The following is a 27,499-nucleotide window of genomic DNA, read 5'->3' on the forward strand; positions in this document are numbered from 1 at the left end:
TGAGTACCAGTTGAAGTTGTGGCTGCTCCACTTCCGATTGGACTTCTTCCTAATGCACCTGGGAAAGCAGGAGAGGATAGCCTAAATATATGGTTCCTGTACCATGTGAGAAACCCTGACGAAGTTCCTGGCTTCAGCCTGCCCCAGCCGTTAGCCATTATGGTCATTTGGGGAGTGAACCAGTGGATGAAGGCCTCTTTCTCTCCTTTTCTAACTATGTGTTTCAAATGAATAAAATTGAATCTTATTATTATTATTTATTTTTTAACTGTAAAGGCAGGTTTAAAGAAAGAAGGAGAGAGAAAAAAGATCTTCCATCGCTGGTTCACTCCCTAAATGACCACAACCGCTGGAGCTGAGCATATCCGAAGCCAGGATCAAGGAGCAAGGATCCAGGGTCTGCCATGTGGGTATAGGGTCTCAAAGCTTTGGGCCATCTGCTGCTGCTTTCCCAGGCCATATACAAGGAGCTGGTACGTGAACCGGCACCCATATGGGATCCTGATGCTTGCAAACAGGAAGATAAACCAGTTGAAGTATCGTGCTGGGTGTGTGAATCTTGCAGCCATTTCTTTCTTGTAGCCTTCTTTCTCTCTTTCTGTATAATTCTTTCAAATAAAATACATCTTAAGAAAAAAAAAGAAAGGAAAGGCATTATGGCCAAAGCTTGCACTTAGTAACGAATTGCTTTATGTCAATAAATAAAACCAAAAGAAGATTTGAGGAATAAACTTTATGAAATATCAAAAAAAGTTTAATCAAATTTTAAAGTAGTACTGGTTATTTTTGTTTTTGTTTATTAATGATTTGACTTTGCTAAAGCAAAATTTTCAAGTTGTATTTTGGTAAGTGGGATGTTTTGGTTCAGAGTAGACAGAAAGCACAGCACAGTTCTGATCATTGTCTCTCCTCATCTCCAGGTTCCTGCTACAAGGACAGTTGAAATCACTCCCAAAAAAACTTGCAAACTACAGAAGTACAATTGTAAGATTCCTTTAGGGACAAAATTATTATTTTAAAAAATAATTTTTTATCTTTATTGGATTTTAATTTACAAGTAGGGGCCATTCTGCCATGGTTAGACCTGCAGTTGTTCACATTTCTCCCGCATGTGAAACAGCCCTTCCCAAGACCTCCAGAGTCTTAGCCTAAAACAAATTAGTTTGAATACTTTCATTTACATCAATTTCAGTGATGTGTAAGGTTCCTCTGGTGCAGTTCCTCTTGATCCAAAGGCCAGTAAATTAAAAAGGAAGGATCTGCTCTGTATGTACTGCTAGCAGGGGTATCACAGGAATGGAGTAATGGAGCACTTGTCAGTCCTTAACTTTCTGCAGTCCAGCAGGACAGATATTGTTTGGGTCACTGACTAACTCTAGGACCCAAGGGGCAGAGGTAGTCCTGGATTGGCTCCCCGACATGGGAGCCAATAATCCACAAGTCTCTGGGGTTTTGGGCCCCGGTATTTGACTGGTAATTCTGTTTTTTGAGATGTCTTTTTCACATAAGAAATGTCTTGTGATTCCTAGTAGCTCTTTCAGTGTACTTTTCTCCAGTAGAATTTTGGAAGCTTTTTTTCTGATTTATTATTGTTATTAATTAATTTTTAAGAATTTATTTTTTTTATTTGAAAGACAGATGCACCGAGAGAAAAATCTTCTGCCTGCTGGTGTACTCCCTAAAGCGGCCACAAAGGCTAGAGCTGAGCCAAACATAAGCCAAGAGCGTGGAGCTTCTTCCAGGCCTCCTGTGCAGGTGCAGGATCCCAAGGCTTTGGGCCATTGTTGATTGTTTTCCTAGGCAGCAAGCAGGGAGCTGGAAGGGAAGAGGAGCTGCTGGGATATGAACAGGTAGCCATATGGGATCTCGATGCGTTTAAGACGAGGAATTCAGCCACTAGGCTGCGGCGATGTCCCCACTTCTTTTCAGTTTTAATTTATTTTTTAATATAGTTGGTACATCTTGCTGTAAAATGTTTTGGATGCTCTAAGACTCTGACTCGATTCATTCCATGTACGGAAAGCTGTCTGGTGTTACTAGCTCTTCCAGGTCTCCCGCAAGGCTTTTGGCTGTCCTATACTACTTTCTCAGGCCACATGCAGGGATTTGGATGGGAAGTGAAGCAGCCAGAAAACGAATTGGCCCCCATATAGGATGCCCTGAACTCATTTGGGAGACCTGGAAGAAGCTCCTGGTCCCTGGCTTCAGCCTGGCTCAGCCCTGGCTCTTGTATCCACTTGAGAAGTAAACCAGCAGGTGGTAGATTGTTCTCTAATTTTAACTTTCAAAAAAAACTTGTCCCAGTAATTCTCTTCCTAGATCTTATCTATACCAAATGAATTGAAAACAGGTATTCATGAAAATAGTTGTACAAATACACAAATTTGGGCTCGGCGGCATGGCCTGGTGGCTAAGGTCCTAATCCCGGCAGCTCCACTTCCTCTCTGGCTCTTCTCCTCTCAGTATATCTTGACTTTGTAATAAAAATAAAATAAATCTTTAAAAAAACAAACAAATATACAAATTTGTTTTGAGATGAAGATACTCTATATACAAATATATATAGTGGAGTATTACACAGCAATAAAAATAAATGAAGTGCCAAGACACAGTGTAAAGTATGTAACCATCAAAAACATTACAGAAGAGGGCCTGGCGTGATGGCGTAGTGGTTAAGGTCCTCACCTTGCACGCCAGGATCCCATATGGACGCTAGTTCTAATCCCGGCGGTCTCACTTTCCATTCAGCTCCCTGCCTGTGGCCTGGGAAAACATTTGAGGACGACCCAAAGCTTTGGGACCCTTCACCCGCGTTGGAGATCCGGAAGAGGCTCCTGGCTTCGGATTGGCTCAGCTCCAGCCGTTGCAGTGACTTGAGGAGTGAATCATTGGACAGAAGATCTTCCTCTCTGTTTCTCCTCTCTGTATATCTGCCTTTCCAATAAAAATAAAATAAATCTTTACCAAAAAAAAAACCCACTAAATGTTTGGAAAAAAACAAATGGAATGAGATGTCCAGCTAAATCAGTAATTAAATGATAATGGGCTAAATATTTAAATGATCAGTTTTATATGTTAAAATTATAATGTTAATTAAATACTACATAAAAATGAAAGTGTACAGTGAAGGCTTAGGATTATAATGTTAAATAAATACTACATAAAAATGAAAGTGTACAGTGAAGGCTTAGGATTTATTGGTTTTAAAAAGAAACAAGAATAACAGTGTGGTATTATCCCTTGTATTTCTTCAAATGTGTCAGTTTTGTTATTTGTTGTGATGATACTTATTCTGTTTGTTGCAGTGCTGATTGCATGTTATTTGCTAAATGAGTGACATTTATTAAATGTTTTTGTTTTTGTTTTTGTTTTGCAAGTCACTGTACTGTAGAGGTATAAAGTGAAAAAGTGAGAGAAGCCTCCTGGGAGTTTACCGTCAAAAAGAGGGATTAAAGTACTTCCAGATCCCTAAAGGATAAATAACATTCATTGATTCAGCAGTTTCCGGACACTGTGTCAATTGCTGACTGTATTATAGTGAATGGAACCGACAAGCTTTCTTTCCTGCTAGAGTTAATAATCTGAGAATAGATGCCACACCTGCGCAGAACTGGTTTGCTGAGTTTTGGGGCATCCTAATAGAAGAAACAGTCAAGTTGAGTGAAGGAAGTTAGGACTGACTACATGTGATCAGTAACATGTTCAGTGGATATTTGTCTGTTTCTTTTGAAAATAAATTTCAGCATAGCTGTGTATCAGAGGAAAATATAACATGCACAAAAGCAACCATCTATAAAGGAGCAAATGGTCCTTCAGTTTTTTTTTTCATTTCAGTTTTCCTCTAGTTATTTATACTATACATCATTAAGTATACCAGGAGTTATACTTTGCACCGTTTTGTATTCCACAAAAATGCTTAAAAGGAGGGAGGGGCAGGCTGAAGTTTTGGAATAGGGGGAAAGTCACTACATGTTTAACAGCATACAAGTGCCAGTTCATGTGCTGGCTGTTCAACTTCATGTGTAGCTCCATGTGAAAAGCGGAAGAAGGTGGCCCACATATTTGGGACCCTGCTGCACATGTGGGAGGCTCAGGAAGTTCCCGGCTATTGACTTCCTCCTGGCTCAGTCCTGGCTGTTTCAGCTATCTAGGGAATAAACCAGCAGATGAAAAATCATTTTCTCTCTCTTTCTGTAATTCTTGACTTTCAGATAAATGACTCTTTTTTTAATTATTATTACAAAGTCAGATACAGAGAGGAGGAGAGACAGAAAGGAAGATCCTCCGTCCGATGATTCACTCCCCAAGTGAGCTGCAACGGCCAGTGCACACTGATCCGATGCCGGTAACCAGGAACCTCCTCCAGGTCTCCCACGCAGGTGCAGGGTCCCAATGCATTGGGCCGTCCTCAACTGCTTTCCCAGGCCACAAGCGGGGAGCTGGATGGGAAGTGGAGCTGCCGGGATTAGAACTGGCGCCCATATGGGATGCCGGGGCGTTCAAGGCGAGGACTTTAGCCGCTAGGCCATGCCGCAGGGCCCACAAATGACTCTTTTACTGAAAATGCTAACAAGATATATTAGGTTTTTCAAAATTTTTATTTTTATATTATTTACATAGTTGAGAGGAATGCTTGCCCATGTGGGCCTCCAGTTAGGGTGGGGAGACTGTGTGGAGAAAGGTTAGTGGGACAAATGTATTGGTTCTTTTTTCCTCTTCTTTGTCCACAAGGGAGGAAGACGAGGGACCACTACTTGCTGTCAAGCTACATCTGCACCTTGGGATGGGGACAGCCATCGGATGACATTTTAGAGACCCCGATGTATTCCGAGGGTGTTCCTTGAGTAATTTTGTTAGTTCTAAGATGTTGATTTTGTTGCATAGAGTTGAGAAATTGTATCCAAAGTCTCTTGGCTGACCAAGCCTGCCTTGGTACATCCACAGACCCAGTCACAGCTGCTTGGCCAGGAATGTTGTCCAACCTGTTCTGCTTCCCATCCTCTGGTAAGGGACATGATGACATCTGCTGGCCTAGATGAGCTGGTTGTCATATCCTCCAGAGCATCTAGGTGTACTGTCCACTGTGTGAGCACCAGCAGCTGAAGAAGCATAGTCCTGATACACACACCCCAAGGTTGGACTGTGTGTTTGTGGTTTTCCTTTGGCTAGGGTTAGCGTCCAACAGTAGGTGGAGTCCGGTGTAAACAGTTTTAAACTGGTGTGGTTTTTCTTCAGTCATCTGCAGATAGCTTTAACTTTTCTGATGATCTTTTATTGATACAGATTTATTTATTTATTTATTTATTTATTTATTTATTTATTTATTTATTTATTTTAGTTAGAGTTATAGAGAGAGAGATCTTCCTACCGCTGGCTTACTCCCCAGGTGTTTATAATGGCCAAAGCTGAGTCAGAGCAAAGCTGTGAGCCAAGCAATTCTTCCAGCTGTCCCATGCGGCTGGATGGGCCCATGGTCTTTGGTTATCCTCCACTGTTTTCTCAAACCATAGCAGGAAGTTGGATTGGGAAGTTGAGCAGCCAGGCATTAACCTATGCCCATAGGGATTCCTGTGCTGGCAATTGGAGGATTAGTCTATTATGCCAAAGTGCTGGCCCCAGAGTCAGTTATTTGGAAGGGAGAGTTACAGAGAAAATGTGTGATATTCATTCTGCAAGTCCACCCCCTCCCACCTCCCCGCCCCCCTCCCCTGCCGCCTGTAGGCTGCATCAGCTGGGGCTGGACAAGAACTTGGAATTCCATTCAAATCATCTCCCATTAGGGTTCAGGGGCTCAAACACTTGAACTATACTCTACTGGTTTCCAAGTGGAAGCTTAACTCACTATATCAAGATTCCATTTTCGGGCCCAGCGGCGTGGCCTAGCGGCTAAAGTCCTCGCCTTGAAAGCCCCGGGATCCCATATGGACGCCGGTTCTAATCCCGGCAGCTCCACTTCCCATCCAGCTCCCTGCTTGTGGCCTGGGAAAGCAGTCGAGGATGGCCCAATGCATTGGGACGCTGCACCCGTGTGGGAGACCCAGAGGAGTTTCCGGGTTCCCGGCCTCGGATCGGCGCGCACTGGCCCGTTGCGGCTCAGTTGGGGAGTGAATCATCAGACGGAAGCTCTTCCTCTGTGTATATCTGGCTGTAATAAAATGAATAAATCTTTAAAAAAAAAAAAAAGATTCCATTTTCTCTGTTTTAAAACTATGACCATCAGGTCCGGTGTGATGGCTCAATTGGGTGAATTCTACTAGAGAAGATACAAAAGCTACTGTAGGGCCAACATTGTGGCTCAGTGGTTAAATCCTCGCCTTGCAAGTGTTGGGATCCATTATGGGCACTAGTTTATGTCTCAGCTGCTCTACTTCCCATCCTGCCTCCTGCTTATGGCCTGGCAAAGCAGTTAAGAATGGCCTTGGTTCTCCATGTGCACCATGGTCTGCCATCCAACACTCCATCCCCTACACTGAGGAGGACCAGTTCTCCTAGGTGGGCTCATTGACTCATAAGCCTCAGGGGTCCGGAATCCAGTTTTGCCCTGGGTCTCCTGGCCCATGTCCTTGGGTCCACCTGTGTGGTGGGTGCTGAACCCATTAGCCGCAGGGGTTAGGGGATCCAGTTTGGCTCTGGGTCATAGTGGGTGTCTAGTCTGTGAGCCCCAGACAAAGTCATGTGACCTTGAACAGTACCACATTTCCTTATCCTGTAAAATGAAGAAAGTAGGGATGGTGTGAAGTTTAAAAACATTAATTCAAGTACATAAAACAGTATCTGCCTCATCCCTATCCTTCTGACTGCCCTTAGTTATTTTTCTCTAAATAAAAGGAATGTTCAGTGACTTAGACATTATTTTCCAGTCCAAGAGTCTCCAAAATCACAACTTTGAAGGCCCAACACAGTAGAACTTTGATTTATAATACAATTTTTTTAGCTCTCACTTTAGAAAGTTATGTTTAAACTATAATAAAATATTAAGTAACACTGATGCATGATTTTTTTTTTTTTGCAGATGTTCTCAAATAGTGATGAGGCTGTAATCAATAAAAAACTTCCCAAAGAACTACTATTACGGTAAGTCTGAACATTGAATTTATGTTAGTTTTTGTACATGTGCATCATATTTGTTCACTTGAAAATTTTTAGAATTGTCATTAATTTTCGTAAATGTATATAGTCTTTTTTTAATTCTGAATTACATGGTACAATTTTATATAGGCTGGCATTCCCCCCCACCCATTGTATATAGTCTTTTATCTGAATTCTTAACCTTTATGTCTGTTTTTTATGCCTTCAGTTCATGTATTTATTGCTGGGATTTCATGGGGAGAAGCCTGTGGGATAATGTCATATTTCTTCCTTTACAGTACTCTGTAATGTATAAAATATCAACTACAGTGTATTGATCTATAACAGCCATACTCAATTAGACAACAGTGTCAGTTGATTCCGTTGAAATATGTATGTAAAGATAATTAAAGTGGAAAAATTTATGTTCTACATATATATTTATTTAAGGATTTATTTATTTTTGTTGGAAAAGCAAATATACAGAGAAAACGAGAGACAGAGGAAAGATTGTATGGGTAGATTACAGCCCTTTATTTGAAAATTATTATTATTATTATTATTATTAAGATTTATTTATTTTTATTACAAAGTCAGATATACAGAGAGGAGGAGAGACAGAGATGAAGATCTTCCGTCCGATGGTTCAGTCTCCAAGTGAGCGCAACGGTCGGTGCTGTGCCAATCCCAAGCCAGGAGCCAGGAACTTCTTTCTGGGTCTCCCATGTGGGTGCAGGGTCCCAAAGCATTAAGCCGTCCTTGACTGCTTTCCCAGGCCACAAGAAGGGAGCTGGATGGGAAGTGGAACAGCCGGGACACGGAGCCCATATGGAATGCAGGTGCGTGCAAGGCGAGGATTTGGCCATTGAGCAGGCCTCAGTAAGATTATTTTTCTTGTCTTGGGCCCAGCGGCATGGCCTAGCGGCTAAAGTCCTCGCCTTGAAAGCCCCGGGATCCCATATGGACGCCGGTTCTAATCCCGGCAGCTCCACTTCCCATCCAGCTCCCTGCTTGTGGCCTGGGAAAGCAGCCGAGGACGACCCAAAGCCTTGGGACCCTGCATGGAAGACCTGAAAGAAGCTCCTGGCTCCTGGCTTCGGATCAGCTCTGTTCCAGCCATTGCGGCCACTTGGGAAGTGAACCAATACACAGAAGATCTTTCTCTGTTTTTCCTTCTCTCTGAATCTGCCTTTCCAATAAAAATAATCTTAAACAAGAAGAAAATATTACTTTTATTTTTTGCATTTTCCTTTTAGATGTTCCTTTTACATTCACTTGGAAACTGTTATACTTAAACAAAAAGTTACCTCACGTGTTGGCATCTTAACCAACAACACTACAGTTACCAGGATGAGGAGATTTTTGCTGTCATAACGCCTATCAATAAATCTGCAAACCTCAGTCAGATTCCTTAACTGTCTCACTAGTAAACTTTGTTCTGACTCAGGATCCTAACCTGGGCTAGTCCCTTAGTCTTTCCTTTGTCTTTCATAATCTTAATACTTTTAAACAACATGGCTATTTATTTCATAGAATCTTGTTCAATTTAGTTTTGTCTTTTGTCTCATACATTCTCATAATTAAAATCAGCTTATACATTTTGGCAAGTGAACTGTATAAATAGTCTTGTATCCTTTTCCATGTACTGTAACAGAACATACATAGTAATATTAATTTTAATGAGTTAGTGTATCTTTCATGTAAACAATGTAAAGTTATTTTTGTTTGTAATTAGTGTATTTGTAGTTATGTAGATGTTCTTTTACGCATTTTTGTCTCTTAATTTTAGCATCAGTTTTCACTGTAATTTACTAGAGTTTCTATTTGAATTTTTTTCCACTTTGAGTAAATAAAGGGGCTTTTATTTCTTTTTGTAGTATGAACTGGTAAACACTTCATTCTTGATTTGTGTTGTTACTGTCAATATTTTTTGCTCTGTTTTTCTGTGTCTTAGCTTGTATATATATCTGCTGTATCTATGTTAGCTCTACAGTTTAGTGATTACATAGTATTAAGTTTGGACAGATTTTTAAGTTGCATATTGCAGCATTCGATCTAGTATGTGTAGTGTACAGTAAAAGAGCTTTGTTAGAACCATCCTGTTGCCTTGCATCGCAGCCCGATTACCAGTGAATTAAGCAAGTGTTCTTGTTTCCTTTTAAGTTTAACTTTCTTACTAATTGGCCTTTTTTCCTTTTCAAACGGATATTATAATTAATGATTTAGCAGGCTGGAATGCACTGTTTGCATAATGTAAAATTGAGAATATGTCTTTTCAGAGCAGGATCATGTGCCCCTGTCTGGGGATAATTCTTATAAAATAAATGTCAGTGTTTATTAGAGAGTGTTGCTATTTTTGTTCCAAGAGTCAGTGTGAAGTGACTTCTTTACCAAAGATTTCTGTTTAGGTGATACTGGTAAGTATAAAAGTGAAAGAAAGAAAGAAAGTGAAATGAACTAATTAGACTGCATGAGCCTACACATGCCTTTTTAGTTAAAAGACAGAATACAGTTTCAGAAAGAAGATTAATACTTAGATTGTGATTTTTTTCATTGTTTTTCCAATTCTTGGGGGAGTTCAGTTATAATTTTTATGTAATAAATAATATGTGTATGTATAAGTAGATAGGAGAAGAACCTTCTGAACTTTAAGGTGGAAGCAGTGATTGATTATCTGGGCTTTTCTGTTCTTTGTTTTCCTTTATCTAAAATAAATACTGGATGGGCATTTGCACAGCTGGTAAGACACAGCCTGGGGTACCAATATTCCATATGGAGTGTCTGGAAACAACTCCCAGGCTGAGCTATTACCTTTGCCTCTCATAGTGCACGTTAGCAGCAAGGTGGATGGCAAAGGAGGCGGACTCCATTCCAGGCACTGTAATATATGGGATGCAGGTCTCCCAAGTGGCAACTTAACCCTCTGCATCCTAATGTCTGCCGCTCAACTAAATTTTAAGAAGGGTCATACTGATCCAGGGATACAGAGATTTGGATTCTGGTGGTGGTGGTAGCAAATGTGGCCAAGTGGGGGACTCGGGCCAGACGGCATGGCCTAGCAGCTTACGTCCTCTCCTTGAAAGCCCGACAACTGGGCTTTGTACCCTGGTACTCTGATGTAGGATACAGAAATCCAGCTCCCTGCTTGTGGCCTGGGAAAGCAGTTGAGGACGGCCCAATGAATTGGGACCCTGACACCTGCGTGGGAGACCTGGAGGAGGTTCCTGGCTCCTGGCTTCGGATTGGCATAGCACCGGCCGTTGCGGTCACTTGGAGAGTGAATCATTGGACGGAAGATCTTCCTCTCTGTCTCTCCTCCTCTCTGTATATCTGACTTTGCGATAAAAATAAGTCTTTAAAAAAAAAAAGAACTTTACCTTTTCAAAGAAATTAAATCTCTCCATTGTTAAGTACATCAAATAAGTAACAGGTGTTGTTAAATAGTGTTAAACATTTAGCAGGAAAGGCATGGAGTAATAGAAAGTATGTGTGCCCTGCAAAGGCAGATTTACACATAGAAGGAGATGTAGAGAATGATCTTATGTCCGTTGGTTCACTCAGGTACTTCCTTGCATCCCTGTCACCCACACGGGAAGTGTAGCCTAGTCCCAGCTGTTATTTGGGGGAATAAATCAATTAACAGATGATCTGTGTCTGTCTCTTGACTTCTCAATGAATTTTTTTAAAATGAAGAGTTAACATTTTATAACTTTTTTATTATATTAGCTTATTTTTACCCATTTTACTTGATAAAATTATTTAGAAGGAATCTCTTCCCCGGGCCTATTTCTTTGTTAGGACTTTAGGAAAAATTTTAGGAAAAACTTAGGACTAGGACTTCAGGAAATACTTTAGGAAAAAAAAAACTTTAGGGAAAAAATTTCCCTTCCAAAAAAAGATGGTATCAGCAATCATTTTCTTTTGGTGTAATTTATCCAAGCTTAGGTGCAGCATTTCTATGTATGTTATCAATTACAAAATTACTTTATTTCACTGTTCTATGCAGGCAATAGTATCCTTGTAAACTGTTCAAGGTTATGGGTATATGTGTATGTGTGTGTATAACATCAATTATTTTTTAACATCAGTTATTTATAGGTTGAAATAAAAGACTATCATACAAAAAAAAGTTTGTTTTTCTTTCTTCTTTATAGGATATTTTCTTTCCTGGATGTTGTTACCTTGTGTCGCTGTGCTCAAGTCTCCAGGGTAAGCATAATTGACATGTCTTAGAGGACCCTTTCCTAATGATGATAACACATGCGGTGGACTAACCATTTACTTTATGTTTTATTTATTTTTATTTTCCAAAGCATGAATATTCCAGCCATAGAATTCTCAAACACATCTAACTTGGTGATGAGATTGTACCATATTTACATATATACATGCTATCTATAACTCTTAACTCATTTTCATAATATTAACAAAGGTTAAGGTTTTCCATGAAAAATCATGAACATTCATTAAAAGTTGGGCTTTGCTCCAAATTGTGGTAAAATTCTGTTTTAATTTGTTTTATACAGACACATAACTTTTTTTTTTTTTTTTTTGAAATTGATGTATTTTTAACATAAATTTTCAGATTTCAAGAGAGGAGAGACAGAGAAAGATTTTCCATGTACGGGTTCATTTCCCAAATGGCTGCCAATCCTAAGGCAGGAGCCAGGAGCCTCTTTCAGGTGTTTTACTTAGGTCCAGGGTCCCAAGGCTTTGGGCTGTCCTCCTTTTTTCTCAGGCCAGAAATAGAGAGCTGAATGGGAAGTGAAACAGCTAGGTCACAGCTGGTTCCCATATAGGATACTGACACTTTGAAGTCGAAGATTAGCCCATCAAACCATGGCATTGACCCAAAACTTACCCCCCCTTTTTTTTTAATTGGAAAGTTTTTTTTATTGGAAAGTCAGACATACAGAGAGGAGAGACAGAAGGATCTTCCATCTGATGATTCACTCCCCAAGTGGCTGCAGTGACTGGAGTTGAGCCGATGATGAGCCGGGAGCTGCTTCTGGGTCTCCCACACAGGTGCAGGGTCCCAAGGCTTTGGGCCATCTTTGACTGCTTTCCCAAACCACATGCATGGAATTGGATTGTAAGTGGGGCCGCCAGGGCACAAACCGGTACTGACATGGGATCCCGGTGCATGCAAGGCAAGGAATCCAGCCACTAGGATCCAACATTTCGCTTTCATATGTCTAATTTTTTCCCCATATCCTTAACTCAACATGACAGCTAGATTTATAACCTCCTCAAAAAAAGTAAAAAAGTGAAAATAATTGTAGAGCAAACCAGATTTCCTTCCTTAAATCTTTTCATTGTGCTTTACCTATATTTTATCAGTTAATATTGCTATGCCAAAACAGTGAACCATCATAATTTTATAGGCTGCTGCTAATATAGTAGATGTGGGAAAATTGCCTTATGAGTCATTTCTAATCTCTTGTAATGCAGATATGTAGTAATTAACAAAATGAGGGTGTTGAGCCTGGTGCACTGGTGTAGCAGCTAATACCCCACCTATAATATGGGCATCCCATATAGGCACTTGTTCAAGGACCAGCTGTTCCACTTCCTATCTAACTCCCTGCTTATAGCCTAGGAAGGCAGTGGAGGATGACTTGGGCATCTGTACCCACATGGGAGGACAGAGGAAGTTCCAGGCTCCCAGCTTTGGACCAGCTTCACTCTGCCCGTTACAGCCATTTGGAGGGTGAGCCAACAGATGGATTTTAATGATTTTTTTTTTTAAGATTTATTTGTTTTTATTTGAAAGGCAAAGTTGCATAGGTGCAGGGTCCCAGGGTCCCCATATGAGATCCGGCACTTGCAGGGCGAGAATTTGACCACTGAACCAAGGCACCAGGCTTGTCCCTATTTCTTTTAAATGCAGAGTTACAGAGAGCAGGATAGTCAGAGAGAGGTCTTCCCTCTTTGGTTTGTTCCCCAAATGCCCACACCAGGCTGGACCCCTGACATACCAAAGGAAGACCCTGGGAACTTTTTATGGTTCTCCCAAGTGGATGCAGGGGCCCAAGCACTTTATCTATATTCTAATTCTTTCCCAGGCATGTTAGCAAGGAGTTGGATGAGAAATGGAGCAGCCAGGTCTCAAGCCAGCATCCATATCGGATGTTGGCAGTGTAGGCCATGGGTTAACTTGTTACATCACAATGTTGGCCCCAGTGATTTATTGCGTGATATTTCTTCAGTATTCTTTGTGGTCCAGACATGGTCATCATTAACCTTCAAATGAATGTGTTTTCCTTTCTGTCTTCTCTTAAGGTTGAGGCATCATCCCAAAACAAAATACTTATTTCAGTGTCCAATCCTGTGTAGTTTTTAGCGTTTTACCCCAGAAAGGCTGATTTGAATGACATTGAATTGTGTTCATTTGCAAGGATCATCTTCCTTAAAGTGTATTAATTTTGAGGAAAGACACAATACAAATTTTCTGTTAAGTATGGATTTTTTTGTTTAAATATGGATTGTTTTCTTTTTACTTGTTTTTTTTAATGTAGATTCCAAAGAGAAACCTGTTGTCCCTAATTTTATTCTGAGTCTCTGTGTTTCTTGTTGTAAACTACTGTAATGAAATGAGAAATGTCATACCAATTCAGAAATGCACTGTAGTCCAAGAAGCTCCTCAATGTGTTGTTTTTATTTTTATTTATTTTTTTTATTATTTTTATTACAAAGTCAGATATACAGAGAGGAGGAGAGACAGAGAGGAAGATCTTCCGTCTGATGATTCACTCCCCAAGTGAGCCGCAATGGGCCGGTGAGCGCCGATCCGATGCCGGGAACCAGGAACCTCCTCCAGGTCTCCCACATGGGTGCAGTGTCCCAATTCATTGGGCCGTCCTCAACTGCTTTCCCAGGCCACAAGCAGGGAGCTGGATGGGAAGTGGAGCTGCTGGGATTAGAACCGGCGCCCATATGGGATGCCGGGGCGTTCAAGGCGAGGACTTTAGCTGCTAGGCCACGCCGCCAGGCCCAGTGTGTTGTTTTTAAAGGTTTTATTTTTTGCCTGCCATGGTGAGGTATATAAGAAATGGAGTATTGAGCCTAGTGTGGTAGCCTAGTGGCTGAAGTCCTCAGCTTGCATATGCCGGGATTCCATAAGGGTGCTGGTTTGTATCCCACCTGCTTTACTTCCATTCCAGCTCCCTGCTTATGGCCTGGGAAAGCAGTAGAGGATGACCCAAGTGCTTGGGATCCTGCACCTGCGTGGGAAACCCGGAAGAAGCTCTGGCCTCCTGGCTTCGGATTGGCTCAGCTCCAGCCGTTGTGGCTACTTGGGGAGCAAACTAGCAGATTCTCCCTATCTCTTCTCTCTCCAAAATCTGACTTTCCAATAAAAAATAAATCTAAAAAAAAAATCTTTGCAGTATGCTGTGAGCATAACCAATGTTGACTCCTTTTTAAATATGAGGTCAATAAACTACCTGGCATTGGAGTCATTCTCACCTTTAGCATAGAAAAGCTCATTTTTATTGTGAAGTGTGATATACAGAGAGGAAGATCTTCCATCCAATGATTCACTCCCCAAGTGACCGCAACGGCCGGTGCTCTGCCAATCCCAAGCCAGGAGCCAGGAATTCTTTCGGGTCTCCCGTACGGGTGCAGGGTCCCAAAGCTTTGGGCCGTCCTTGACTGCCTTCAAGCAGGGAGCTGGATGGGAAGTGGAGCTGCTGGGATTAGAACCGGTGCCCATATGGGATCCTGCCATGTTCAAGGAAAGGACTTTAGCTGCTAGGCCACCTTGCTGGGCCCAGACTATAGTTAACTTGTTGAACAGATGTGTGACAAGTCTTAAACTGTCAGTTGTAACAAGTTGAAGGGAAAGATGATTCAGTGACAGACATACCTGCGCAAGCAAACTACTGACAAGAAAAGTGTTAAGTACAGAGAAATATCACAGCTTGAAGTCCAGCCAAGTGATCCTGTGCGTCCCAGATGTATGTGAACAAGCTGTATTTAGCATGCCATACCCCTTGTTCTGGTTTCGCTCTTAGCTTATTCCCAGTGCAGGAGTGGAGCTTAGCCCGGGGGAATGGAGATTAGAAATTGAACTTTCTAGTTTGAAAACACTTTCTGGCTACGATATTCATCGTAACCCCTAATTTCCCTGGCTTCCGTAATTGTAAATTTTTGCAGCTGCCAGTTTCTGTGCCCTCTCATGTAATGAAATTATCTGATTGGAAAAAAAATAATAAATCTGGATTCAAATGAATGCTGACAATTTAGGAGTTAGTGGTTGGCTTGAGATAATTTGTAGTCTATTTCAGTCATTAATTCTGTTGAACTGTGGACTTGGTATTGCTGGCTTTTCCTCTTCATTCAGCTTTTGCTCATTTCTTTTCTTCAACACAGGCCTGGAATGTTCTGGCGCTGGATGGAAGCAACTGGCAACGCATTGACCTGTTTGATTTCCAGAGGGATATTGAGGTATAATTATGTGGTGTGTGGCCTCATTTCTCTTACCGGTAATTACAGATGAAAGAGATCAGCCCCAACCATGTAAATCTAATTTTCCCTAAAGAGGGAAACTATGATTTTCAGTCCATCTGAACTCCATAAGAATCTCCAAAGTTCCAACTGTTCCTTCAGCTTTTGAGAATGAGCTGACTTATTTCACTGAAGCAATAATAAAATATTTAGAATTAGTTGGTCCTGAGATAGGACCAGATATTGTTTGATTTTGTAGTGGAATGTAAAATGCTCATTTTAAGAAAATTATTTTATATATGTTTACTGGGAAACACGTGGAATTACAGCTTGGTGGGTGTTGATATTTGCATGTATTCTTGAAATGAGATTCTTTTCTCTTAAGATTTACTTCTTTGAAAAACAGAGGTACAGGGGCTGACACCATGGGTTAGTAGGTTATGCCCATCCCTGCAGTGCCAGCATCCTACATGGATGCTGGTTCAAGTCGTGCCTGCTCCATTTCTGATCCAACTCCCTGCTGATGTACCTGTGAAAGCAGTAGAGAGTGGCCCAAATACTTGGGCCCACTGTATGCATGTAGGCATTCTCATCTGCTTTTCCAGGTACATTAGCAGGGAGCTGGATCAGAAGTGGAGCAGCTGAGACTCCAACCATTGTTCATGGGATGCTGCTGGCACATCAGGCAGTGGCTTTATCCGTTGTTCCACAATGCCACACCAAGATGAAATTATTAAGGTTGCAAAAACTTTGTAACCTACTTTTGTCATATTAAAAAGATAGGTAAGACTAAAATTTCATAATTAAGACTTCATTTAATGTCCTTGGGACACTACAGATAATTTTTGTGGGGAATGAAAAAAAGAAGTCCTTTATTAAATTGTGTTTGTTAGTCTTTTTTCACTCTCTACTCCTGTGCCCTACCAAGTGCCGTATTTTATCCCATAATACAGTTAATCTCTAAAATGGAAACGCATGATGTCTTAAGCGCAAATTACCTTAACCTCAGCTTGAACTCTCTGGTCCTTAACTTTATTATAAGGAGATAATATAAGTTCCAACTTGATTGTCCACGTAATATGATGTTAAAAAGAATCTTACAAGAACCTTCAGTTGTCTTACTTAAAGATTTATTTTGTTTTATTTTAAAGGCAGAGAAAAATATAAAAATTTCTTGAGTCTACTGACTTATTCTGCAAGTGACTGCAGGTTGGGCTGCCATAAAGCTAGCAGTCCAAAACTTAATCTGGACCTCTGCTATGGGTATCAGAGAGCCAAGTACTTGAGCCCTCACCACTGCCTCCCAGGATATGTGTTAGGAAACATGAATCAAAAGAAATGCCGCAACTTGAGCCCTACTCCAGTGTGGGATGTGGGCATTCTAGTTAGTGTCCTTGCCACTACACCAGATGCCAAAAAGTGCTGTCCAAACAGTGTCCACAGGCTTTGTCCTAGATTTTGTTTTCACAATTCTGTAATCTTTGTGGATCTAAGTGCTTATACTAACATGACCTACAAAAATCGCTCAGCAAGCTTTTAAATTCATTGAGTCTAGAGTGTATGTAAAGTCAGTTTAGTTGTCCTGTAGCTGTGGTTTATCCGGGGAGGACATGCATGTAGATTTAGTGCCATTGAGTCTAAGCCCAAGTAGATAAAATTAATTTTCTTATTAAACAAATTAGGTCTTTTTAAAAGTTAGGAGCCTTTTCTCTGTGTTTAAAAATTATTAAGAGTAAGTATATATCCACTTCGAAAGCAGTAAGGTTATCTTTTTAACTTTTTTGCAGGGCCGTGTAGTGGAGAATATTTCAAAACGATGTGGGGGCTTTTTAAGAAAGTTAAGTCTTCGTGGGTGTCTTGGAGTAGGAGACAATGCATTAAGGTAAAAGCAACTGTTAACTAGTCTTGGATAAAGATCAGTTCCATCTCACTCAGAAAAGGTTCTGACAGTTTTTATAATCCTGTACTGTTAACGGCACAAATGAGGAAGTCAGGAAGCGTTAATTTCAGGAATATACAAGAATTCCTTCTCCAAAAAGAGCCAAAATCTCCAACATAAATATTTTTGTGGAGGCTGGAGCAAAATTTTTTGCTTTGTTTTATAAACTTCCTTTAACAGAGACAAGGTAATTTTTGTTTTTGTTTGTTTTGAGAGGCAGCATTGCATTCTCTTATTCACTTCCACTATGTACACACCAGCCGAGAGTGAACCAGGCTAAAAACAGAAACCGAAAACTCAACCCAAGTCTTCCATGTAGGTGACAGGAACCCCATAACTTGAGAGAATGACTGCTGCCTCCTGGGATCCATATTGCCAGGAAGCTGGAGGTAGGAGCCAGAGACAGAAAATGAGCTCTAGGCCCCGAAACAGGGTAATGCTAACTTGGGTTGACACAGAGATTGTTGCCTACTAGCTTATGGGTTTTTTTTTTTTTTTAAATACTACAGATAAAATGCTATTTTACGATCGTTTTCTACCATCCTCAGCTACTCTTATTCTTAACACTTATTCATACAACAAATGTATATGATTTTCTGCTGCCCAACAAGCAATTCTTTGATTTTCTGGACATCAAAGAGACACCCTGCAGTCCAGTTTCTGACACAGCAAAGTTAGCCACCTTCTAAGGACTTGGTTCTGCCAAACTGCCGCTACTTTGGATGCCAATTGGAAATCCTAAGTTGCCATATAATTTTGATCATTGGGTTTTACTTCAGGGGTTCCCATGAATGTCCACCCCAAGTTAGTTTACTGGAGTGATTGACAGAACTCGGGAAACTGTTTTAATTCATAATACCAATCAAATAATACAAACGAATAGTCAGGTCTGGAGGTAATCAGGGCAAGATCTGAAAGGCTTTCACCCAGGAGCACAGGCCTCATGGATTGAGGCAGGCCGCCGTCCTGTCAAGTGGTTACAAAAAACCAGAATCTCAGAGAGATCTTCCATTTGTTGGTTCACTGCCTAAATTATGGCAAGAGCTGGGGCTGGACCAGCCTGAATCAGGAGCAGGAGCTTCTAGAGCTGCCAAGAGGGCACAAGGGCCCAAGGACTTGGGCCAAGGCATGTTGCCAGAGAGCCAGAATGAGAAGCACAGAAGCCAGGTCTCAGCACGTTAGCCACATGGGATACCAGTGCTACAGGTGGCAGCCTAGCCCTTTTCACCACAACACTGACCCTAGAAGAGTGTTTCATGGAAGTTTTATTACACAGGCATAGTTGAAGATACACCTATCACTCAGGAATTTTCAGGGACTTTAGGAACCCTGGGCTGAGAACCAGGGCTGAGGACCAAATGTGTACTTTTCCTACCAAATCACAATATCAAAGGTACCAGCAGCCAGTGTTACACAGTAATAGCTTTTCCAGGGGAGGGGCCTGGAATATTTCTTGTTTCATTTGAAATGTTTTACTTTTCTTTCTTTTTCTGTAAAGGACCTTTGCACAAAACTGTAGAAACATTGAAGTACTAAATCTAAATGGATGTACAAAGACCACAGATGCGTAAGTACTGTGAGATCTGGAAGGGTAAGTCCCAGACCCTGTGTCTGGAATGCTGTGTACTGCCTTTACATACAGTTTCCTTAGTGAAAGCCTGACTGACAGTTCAGGTCCTGGCTGCTCCATTTCCAGTCAAGCTCCCTGCTTCTGGCCTGGGAAAACAGTGGAAGGCCTTAGGCCCTGTAGCCAGGTGGGAAAACCTAAAGAAGCTCCTGGCTCCAGGGATCAGCTCAGCTGTGGCTGTCTTGGCTGTTTGGGGAGTGAACCAACTGATGGAAGACCGTTCTTTTCCATCTCTCCTTCTGTCTCTCTGTAACTCTTTCAAGTAAAAATAAATCTTTTTAAAAAATTTTTTCAATAAACTAAATTTATCAACATTCAAAAACAGGAGTTGGAATTGTGGTGTTTCAGGTAAAGTCACTACCTGTGAAGCCAGTATCCCAAATGGGTAACCAGTTCATGCCTCAGGTGCACCACTTCCAATCCAGCTCCCTGCTGATGGCCTGGGTAAAGCAACAGAAGTTGGGCAAATGCTTGGGGTTCCTGCCATTCATGTGGGAGACCTGGATGATACTCCTAGCTCCTGGCTTTGATTCTGTCCTTTGGAGCCATCTGGGAAATGAACCAGCAGATAGAAGATTCCTCTTTTCCTCTATGACTCTTCAAAAAAAATCTTTAAAAATACATTTTTTAAACGATGCCCATCTGGGTTTGTCCCAGAAGTACAAATTGGGTTTAACATCTGTAAGTCAGTTAACATAAAATACCAGACTAGAATACTTGGTAGAATAAAGCAGGGCTCAGTGAGGTTTTACTACATGGGGCTGGATTAGCTCATTGAAGCTTTCTGACCCATGCAGTCTATTGAAAATACTCGATCCTCCAGGGTCCGGTACAGCCACAAGAGTACCACAGTCAGCAGGTAATACAAGCATGGCTGTATTCCAGTAGATGCTGAGACTTGAATTCCATTTCATGCTAACAAATCATAGTGTTGCAACCTGTGAGTTTATTTTAGCCATTTGGAAATGTGAAAGTCATTCATGATGTGTTGACTATGGAAAAATAAGCAGCAGGCTTGATTTGGCCCCCAGGCCATAGTTTACTGACCTGGAATAAAGGACAAAAACCACATGATCATCTCTGTGATTTGCAGATGCCAAAAATGGATTCCCAATAATCCCCGCCTCCTGGTGTTCACACCTTTGTGTGATTCTTTCCCTCTTCAGAGTTCACCCAGACTAGTGATTGGTTTCTAACAATACACTGTTAACGAAAGAGGTTGTATGTCACTTAGAGGTTAGGTTACAGAAAGATTCTGATCTGCTCAGCTTTCTCAGGGCCTGGCTGTCAAAGAAGCAAGCTGTTCCAATAACTGCCTGTAGATATACCCACATGGCTAAAAACTGATGTCTGGAGCCAATAGCCAGCAAGGAACTAAAACCTATCAAAAGCTGCTGGTCAGCTTGTAATAGGATCTTGTGAAGTCCACCAACAATCATCCCAGTAAGTTTGGAAAAGGGTGTGAACCTGATTAAGCTTTGCAATGGTTGCAGGACTCTGACCGACCATGCCTGGGTACTGTCTGTGTTACTGATGCACAGAAATGAGGTGATAAATATTTGCTCTAAGCTGATTACTGTGGATAATTTGTTATGCAACAGTAAGTAACACAAACGAATGTTTAAAGAACATTCCTGGAAAAAAATTAAAAAATAAGCATAGGGACAGGGTGTTTTTGTTTGTTTGTTTGTTTAGGTTTTGTTTTCTTTTTATTGGAAAGTCAGCTATACAGAGAAGAGAGACAGAGGAAGATCTTCCGTCCAATGAGTCATTCCCCAAGTGGCTGAAACAGCCAAATCTGTGCCAATCCAAAGCCAGGAACCCAGAGCCTCTTCCAGGTCTCCCAAGTGGGTGCAGGGTCTCAAGGCTTTGGGCCATCTTCAACTACCTTCCCAACCCACAGGCAGAAGGCTGGTTGTGAAACAGGGCTACTGAGATCAGAACCGGTGCCCAATGGGATACCTGGCATGTTCAAGCTGAGGACTCTTGCCACCAGGCCATCGCGCCTGACCCAGATACATGGATTTTAACTTAGCATTTAAGATATTATGTCTCGGGCCCGTTAATTAGCTCAGTAACTAAATCGTTGCTTGTTACCCAACTGAAGACCTGGAACAAACTCCTGGATCCCGGCTTCAGCATGGCCCAGCCCTGGGTCACCTGGGGAATGAAAGTGTGAACTCCCTTTCTGTATCTCCCTCCCTCTTTATAAATCTAACAATCAAATAAATAATCTTTAAAAATGAATTAATTCAGGCCTGGCGCAGTAGCCTAATTAGCGACTTAAGTTGTCACCTTGCACGCTCGCCGGGATCCCATATAAGCACCAGTTTGTGTCCCAGCAGCCCTGCTTCCCATCCAGCTCCCTGCTTGTGGCCTGGGAAAGCAGTTGAGGAAAACTCAAAGCCTTGGGTTCCTGCACCCACGTGGGAGAGCTGGAAGAATCTCTCGGCTCCTAGCTGCAGATCAGCTCAGCTCCAGCCGTTGCGGCCGCTTGGGAAGTAAACCAGTACACAGAAGATCTTTCTCTCCTTCTTTCAGTATATCTGACTTCCCAATAAAAATAAATAATTCTTAAAAAAAAAAAAATACTCTTGGTGCCAGTGTGTGGAGTAGTTAGGTAAAGCTACGACCTGCAACACTGGCATCCCGCATGGATACCAAATTCATGTTCCATTTACTCCACTTTTAATCCAGCTCCTTGCTAATGTTCTGGAAAAGTAACAGATGAACGCCCAAATGTTTGGGCCTCTGCCACATATTGGGAAACTTGGAGAAGCTCCTGGCTCCTGGCTTTTGCCTGGCCTGCTTCTTTCCATGTTGGCCATCTTGGGAGTGAACCAGGAGATGGAACATCTGTATCTTTTTGTCTGCTTTTTTGTCTGTAGCTCTTCCTAATAAATAAAGGAGTCTTTCTTTTAAAATTACTCATTTGTACCTTAATTAGAACAAATCAACTTGAGAGAGATAATTTGCATTTATAAAACAGTTGGAGAAAATTTAACATGGAGTAGGTATATGAGTGATATTAAGGAGTTAAAGTATTTGTTAAAATATGTATTGAAGTACTTTCTGGTATGTTAATGTGCCTGGGATTTCCGTTGAAATAATGGAACAAAAGAGAGAAGGTAAAATAACAGAATATTTATAGATGTTGAAGTTGGGACATGTGGCTTCTCTGTTATTCTCTGTTGTATGTATTCGGAATTTTCTGTGATGAGTTAAAAGAAGTAGACTGAGTAGTATCCTGATGTTAACTATTATTATTTTTTTTGTTATTATTATTGTTATTGGAAAGCCGGATATACAGAGAGGAGGAGAGACAGACAGGAAGATCTTCCATCCGATGTTTCACTCCCCAAGTGAGCCGCAACGGGCCGGTACGCGCCGATCCAAAGCCGGGAACCAGGAACCTCTTCCGGGTCTCCCACGCGGGTGCAGTATCCCAAAGCATTGGGCCGTCCTCGACTGCTTTCCCAGGCCACAAGCAGGGAGCTGGATGGGAAGTGGAGCTGCCGGGATTAGAACCGGCGCCCATATGGGATCCCGGGGCTTTCAAGGCGAGGACTTTAGCTGCTAGGCCACGCCGCTGGGCCCGTTAACTATTATTATTCACAGATGTAATCAGGCACCATCTTCTTTCCCTCCGTGCACTAAGTCCCAGGATTTGTAACTGCTCTGGGTAGGGGGCAGGGAGATAAGAGTATGGGAATTCGTATATATGTGCACATTCTTAATACAAATGCTGTGTGATATATAAAGTGTTATGCTGTTATCTTTTTTATTATTTTCTCTTTCTGTTTTCCAGGACATGTACTAGCCTTAGCAAGTTCTGTTCAAAACTCAGGCACCTAGACTTGGCTTCCTGTACATCCATCACAAACATGTCTCTGAAAGCACTAAGGTAAATGTCTTACCATTAACATTATACTGTTAATCATAACAAATGCATTCCTTAAAAAAGGTAGAAAGTTTCACTTGAAATCATTTAATTGTTATGAATATATTCTTTAGTTCAGAATAGATTTTACCATTTTTTGAAGAAAAAAAAAAGAACAAAAGCAACAGGCTTGGGTCAGGTGTTGTGCAGGTCAGGCTGCCTGCTGGGATGCCCACAGGGTGAAGAGTCACCTCCACTTCAGTCCAGCCTGCTGCTAATGCACATCGTGGGAGGTGGCAGGTTATGTCAAAGAGGTGAAGATAGATCAGTAATTTTTTTTTTCATTTTTTTTATTGTATTTTTGACAATCTTTACATAGTTAATTAGGGTAAAAAGGTTCAAGGGCTACAGGAAAGTGGGTAAGACTATTATTTCCACATTGTTTCCTTCATGTATCTGAGTTAAAGGGGGATATTAAGGGAGAAGCAGATCAGTAAATGTTAAAATAAAGTAACAGTTCCATGTGGTTTAACCTCCTGTGTGTGTGTATGTACCAGGAAGCCTCTATGACCATGGTAAGCGTCATCCCAGCATTGAGTTCTCTGTAGAAAGGATTGTAGCAAGAGAACTTCCCTGGTGTCAGACTGTGAAGAATGAGAAAGGTTGAGATTCATCCTTGGTCCCATCTGATAAGATCTGAGGGGATCACGGATGAAGCTAACTTTTTTTTTAATTCGTTTACTTTTATTGATTCATTTTGTTAAAATTCATTTACTTTTATTGCAAAATCAGATATACAGAGAGGAGGAAAAACGGAGAGGAAGATCTTCCGTCCAATGAATCACTCCCCAAGTAACTGCAAAAGCAGGAGCCAGGAACTGCTTCCAGGTCTCCCACACGGGTGCAGGGTCCCAAGGCTTTGGGCTGCTCAGGCCTGATGGTCATATCCTGGCAGCTCCACTTCCCATCCAACTCCCTGCTTGTGTCCAGGGAAAGCAATTGAGGATGGCTCAAAATCTTGGGACCCTGCACCCACATGAGAGACCTGGAAGTAGCACCTGGCTCCTGGCTTCAGATCGGCTCAGCTCTGATTTATGTGGCCACTTGGGGAGTGAATCAGTATATGAAAATCTTCCTGTCTCTGCTCCTCTCTGTATATCTGCCTTTCCAATAAAAATAAATCTTTAAAAAAATGTAGATTGAAGATTTGAGAGGACTTTGTCCGTGAGATAGTCCCATGTGTGCATCACAGCATTTAGGAGCCAAACCCTTCCACCCTTTTTGTTTGGTAGGTGGGTACCTATTTTCCAAAAGCTACATTAAGTAAAAGCATACATTATTCCATTAGACAGTGGGAGCTTATTCATTCTTTAACTAAGTAACCAAAAATATTTTGTCTGATTTTATTTTATTGTAAGCGAGGGGTGTCCGCTGTTGGAGCAGTTGAACATTTCCTGGTGTGACCAAGTAACCAAGGATGGCATTCAAGCACTAGTGAGAGGCTGCGGGGGTCTCAAGGCCTTGTTCCTGAAAGGCTGCACACAGGTAATGCTCCAGGGTGCCTGGGGAAGTCAGGAACACCAGGTGTTTCCCTGACCAGAGATGCATGCCTACCAAAACTTGAGGTGTTTTCCTTAGAAGAAAAGAGCCTCTGAGAAGAATTAACCTCTGACCAAAGGTCACCTTGTTCTAACAGGGGCAGCAAAATAGAAGGGTAAGATTACACTGAAAGTACACTTGTGTGAGAAGGATTTTGTAGAGTTTATGATGAAAATAAAACTTGCCAAGGCCCAGCACAATGACTCACTGGCTAAAACCGCACCTTGTATGTGCCAGGATCCCATATGGGCACCGATTGGTATCCCAGATGCTCCGCTTCCCATCCAGCTCCATGCCTGTAGCCTGGGAAAGCAGTTAAGGATGACCCAAAGCCTTAGGACCCTGCAGCCACGTGGGAGACCCAGAGAAGTGCTCAGGCTTCAGATCAGCTCACCCTCAGCCATTACATCCATTTGGGAGTGAACCAGCAGATGAACAGTCTCTGTCTCTCCTTTCCCTTGTAATTTTGCCTTTCACATAAAAATTTTAAAAATCTGAGAAAAAGAGAATAAATTTAAGGGTTGAGCATTTGGCATTGTTGTTAAGCCACTCCTGGGAGGACCCACATTCCCATATTGGGGTTGCTGGGCAAGTGAAGCAGTACATGGGAGCTCTGTTTGTATCTGTTTCAGATTCTAAAAATGTAACTGGCTAAATGAGATCAGCCTCTTCCTTATTTTTAAGATAATATGTTTTAATTCCAAATTTTTCTCTTTTTTTTAAAGATTTATTTATTTTTATTACAAAGTCAGATATACAGAGAGGAGAGACAGAGAGGATCTTCCGTCCGGTGATTCACTCCCCAAGTGAGCACAACAATCGGTGCTGTGCCGATCAGAAGCCAGGAGCCAGGAACTTCTTGCTGGGTCTCCCTTGCAGGTGCAGGGTCTCAAGGCTCCTCGATTGCTTTCCCAAGCCACAAGCAGGGAGCTGGATGGGAAGTGGGAGCTGCCGGGATTAGAACCAGCGCCCATATGGGGTCTCGGTGCATTCAAGGCGAGGATTTTAGCCGGTAGGCCACGGCGCTGGGCCCTCTTTTTTTTTTTTTTTTTTTAACTAAAAAGGAGAGATTGTCTACCCACTGGTTCACACCCCTAATGCATGCAATGGCAAGTTGGAGCCCCAGAGTTCAGGGTGAGTCTCCCATGTGTATGTCAGGAACCTAAGCTCTTGAACTGTCGTTTGTCTTCCTTGCTGCAGTTGGAAGTGAAGCTTGGACCCAGACCCAGTTGCTCCTGTTACAGGAAGCTGGCATCTCAAATGGCGTGCTCATTGCTGCGTCCAACACCTGCCTCTTAATTACTGATACCTTAGATTCCATTTAAGGTGTCCGCATTCTTGTACCTTCATGGGAGAAGTTCTCTTATTTGAAACAGCTTCGAATATAGGGCTGCCTTAAAATAACAGCTTGAGTTTTCTGGTTATTTTTGGAATCCTGAAAGATACCAATGTGACTGTTATCATTATAATCAGTGACTTCCAGCTGTTCTCGGAACAGATGTAAGCATGGCACTGAACTTCCAGCAGCAGATAAATACTGAAGGTTCTTTTTTAACTCTTTCTCTCAAATACTTCTTTATAAAAAGCTTTGGAAGGGTAGGGTCGTGGCATTACAAGTTAAGCTGCCACCTGCAGTGCCGCCATCCCATATGGTCTTTGGTTCCTATCCCAGCTGTTTCACCTGTGTTCCAATACCTGCTCATGTACCTGGGAAAAGACTAGAAGCTGGTCCAAGCACTCAGACCCCTTACACTCAAATAGGAGACCCTGATTGAATTCCTGGTGCCTAGCTTCAGCCAAGGCCAGCTCTGACTATTACAACCATGTGGGCAATGAATCAATGCATAGTAGATAGCTCTGTCTCTCCATCTCTGTAACTCAGACTTTCAAATAAATACTTCTTTAAAAAAGGCTTTATGGGGCATGGCACGGTGGCCTAGTGGCTAAAGTCCTCACTTTCAACGTGCCGGGATCCCGTATGTGTGCCGGTTTGCATCCTAGTTGTTCCACTTCCCGTTCTGCTCCCTGTCTGTGGCCTCGGAAAGCAGTTGAGGATGGCCCAATGCTTTGGGACCCTGTGTGGTAGACCCGGAAGAAGCTCCTGGCTCCTCGCTCCGGATTGGCTCAGCTCCAGCCATTGCAGCCACTTGGGGAGTGAATTATCAGATTGAAGATCTTCCTCTCTGTCTCTCCTCCTCTCTGTATATCTGACTTTCCAATAAAAAATAAATCTTTAAAAAAAAAGGTTTTATGAAGGTACTGAAGCATAAAAATTGTTTCATCATCCCACAGCAAAGTACTGTGAGGTGAATTAAATTTGTTAAATATAAAAATCATAAATACTAGGCAATGTTTCTTTTCAGCAATTTGAACTTGAAATGAACTTAATATTGCTGAAACTATTAATTTAAAAAATTACCAGTAACCCAACATCAGGCTATTGCTAGTTTGAACTGGATTTGTTCAGAACTGCTGAAGACAAAAAGATAGCACCTACCCCACTAATGCTAGGAACCATTCTCTTATTGTGGACATAGTTCGTTATTCCTTTAAAACTTTGTTAACTGTGTTTATAATGTGTTGGTGGATGTGAATGTTCTTAAATCTTTCTCCTTTGAAACAAAATTAATAATCATTTTTTCTCTTTAAAATTATTCTAGCTAGAAGATGAAGCGTTGAAGTACATAGGTGCACACTGTCCTGAGTTGGTGACTTTGAACTTACAGACTTGCCTGGTGAGCACCTCTTCCCACAGTTTCTGTAATGTTGTCATTAACAGCTCATTCACTGAGGCCAGTGATCTTTCCACTACAACCCAAGGGACACAGCGGGCACACATTGACTTGCTGCATACTTGAGAGGACAGCCTTTGCAGAATTTAAGATCTGCAAACAGAAACTCTACACCCTTTCTGGCTACCTAAGAAAACTGATTTTTT

At 41.7% G+C, this 27,499-nt stretch overlaps 1 protein-coding gene across 5 annotated transcripts in view; it reads left to right on the forward strand.

Moving 5' to 3' along the window:
- Nucleotides 1-27,499, forward strand: part of FBXL20 (F-box and leucine rich repeat protein 20) — a 53,803-nt gene that overhangs the window by 15,215 nt on the left and 11,089 nt on the right. For 3 of the 5 annotated variants that reach the window (XM_058676692.1, XM_004591139.2, XM_058676693.1), the window contains exons 2-9: nt 7,013-7,074; nt 11,223-11,277; nt 15,442-15,516; nt 17,304-17,398; nt 18,954-19,022; nt 22,891-22,986; nt 24,381-24,507; nt 27,222-27,296. In XM_058676692.1, coding sequence (XP_058532675.1) covers nt 7,013-7,074; nt 11,223-11,277; nt 15,442-15,516; nt 17,304-17,398; nt 18,954-19,022; nt 22,891-22,986; nt 24,381-24,507; nt 27,222-27,296 — 654 coding nt within the window. The remainder of the gene's footprint in view (nt 1-7,012; nt 7,075-11,222; nt 11,278-15,441; nt 15,517-17,303; nt 17,399-18,953; nt 19,023-22,890; nt 22,987-24,380; nt 24,508-27,221; nt 27,297-27,499) is intronic. The other 2 variants (XM_058676696.1, XM_058676694.1) reach the window with 1 other exon arrangement.

Source organism: Ochotona princeps, chromosome 17 (genome assembly GCF_030435755.1).
Source record: "Ochotona princeps isolate mOchPri1 chromosome 17, mOchPri1.hap1, whole genome shotgun sequence".
NCBI classification, from domain to species: domain Eukaryota; kingdom Metazoa; phylum Chordata; class Mammalia; order Lagomorpha; family Ochotonidae; genus Ochotona; species Ochotona princeps.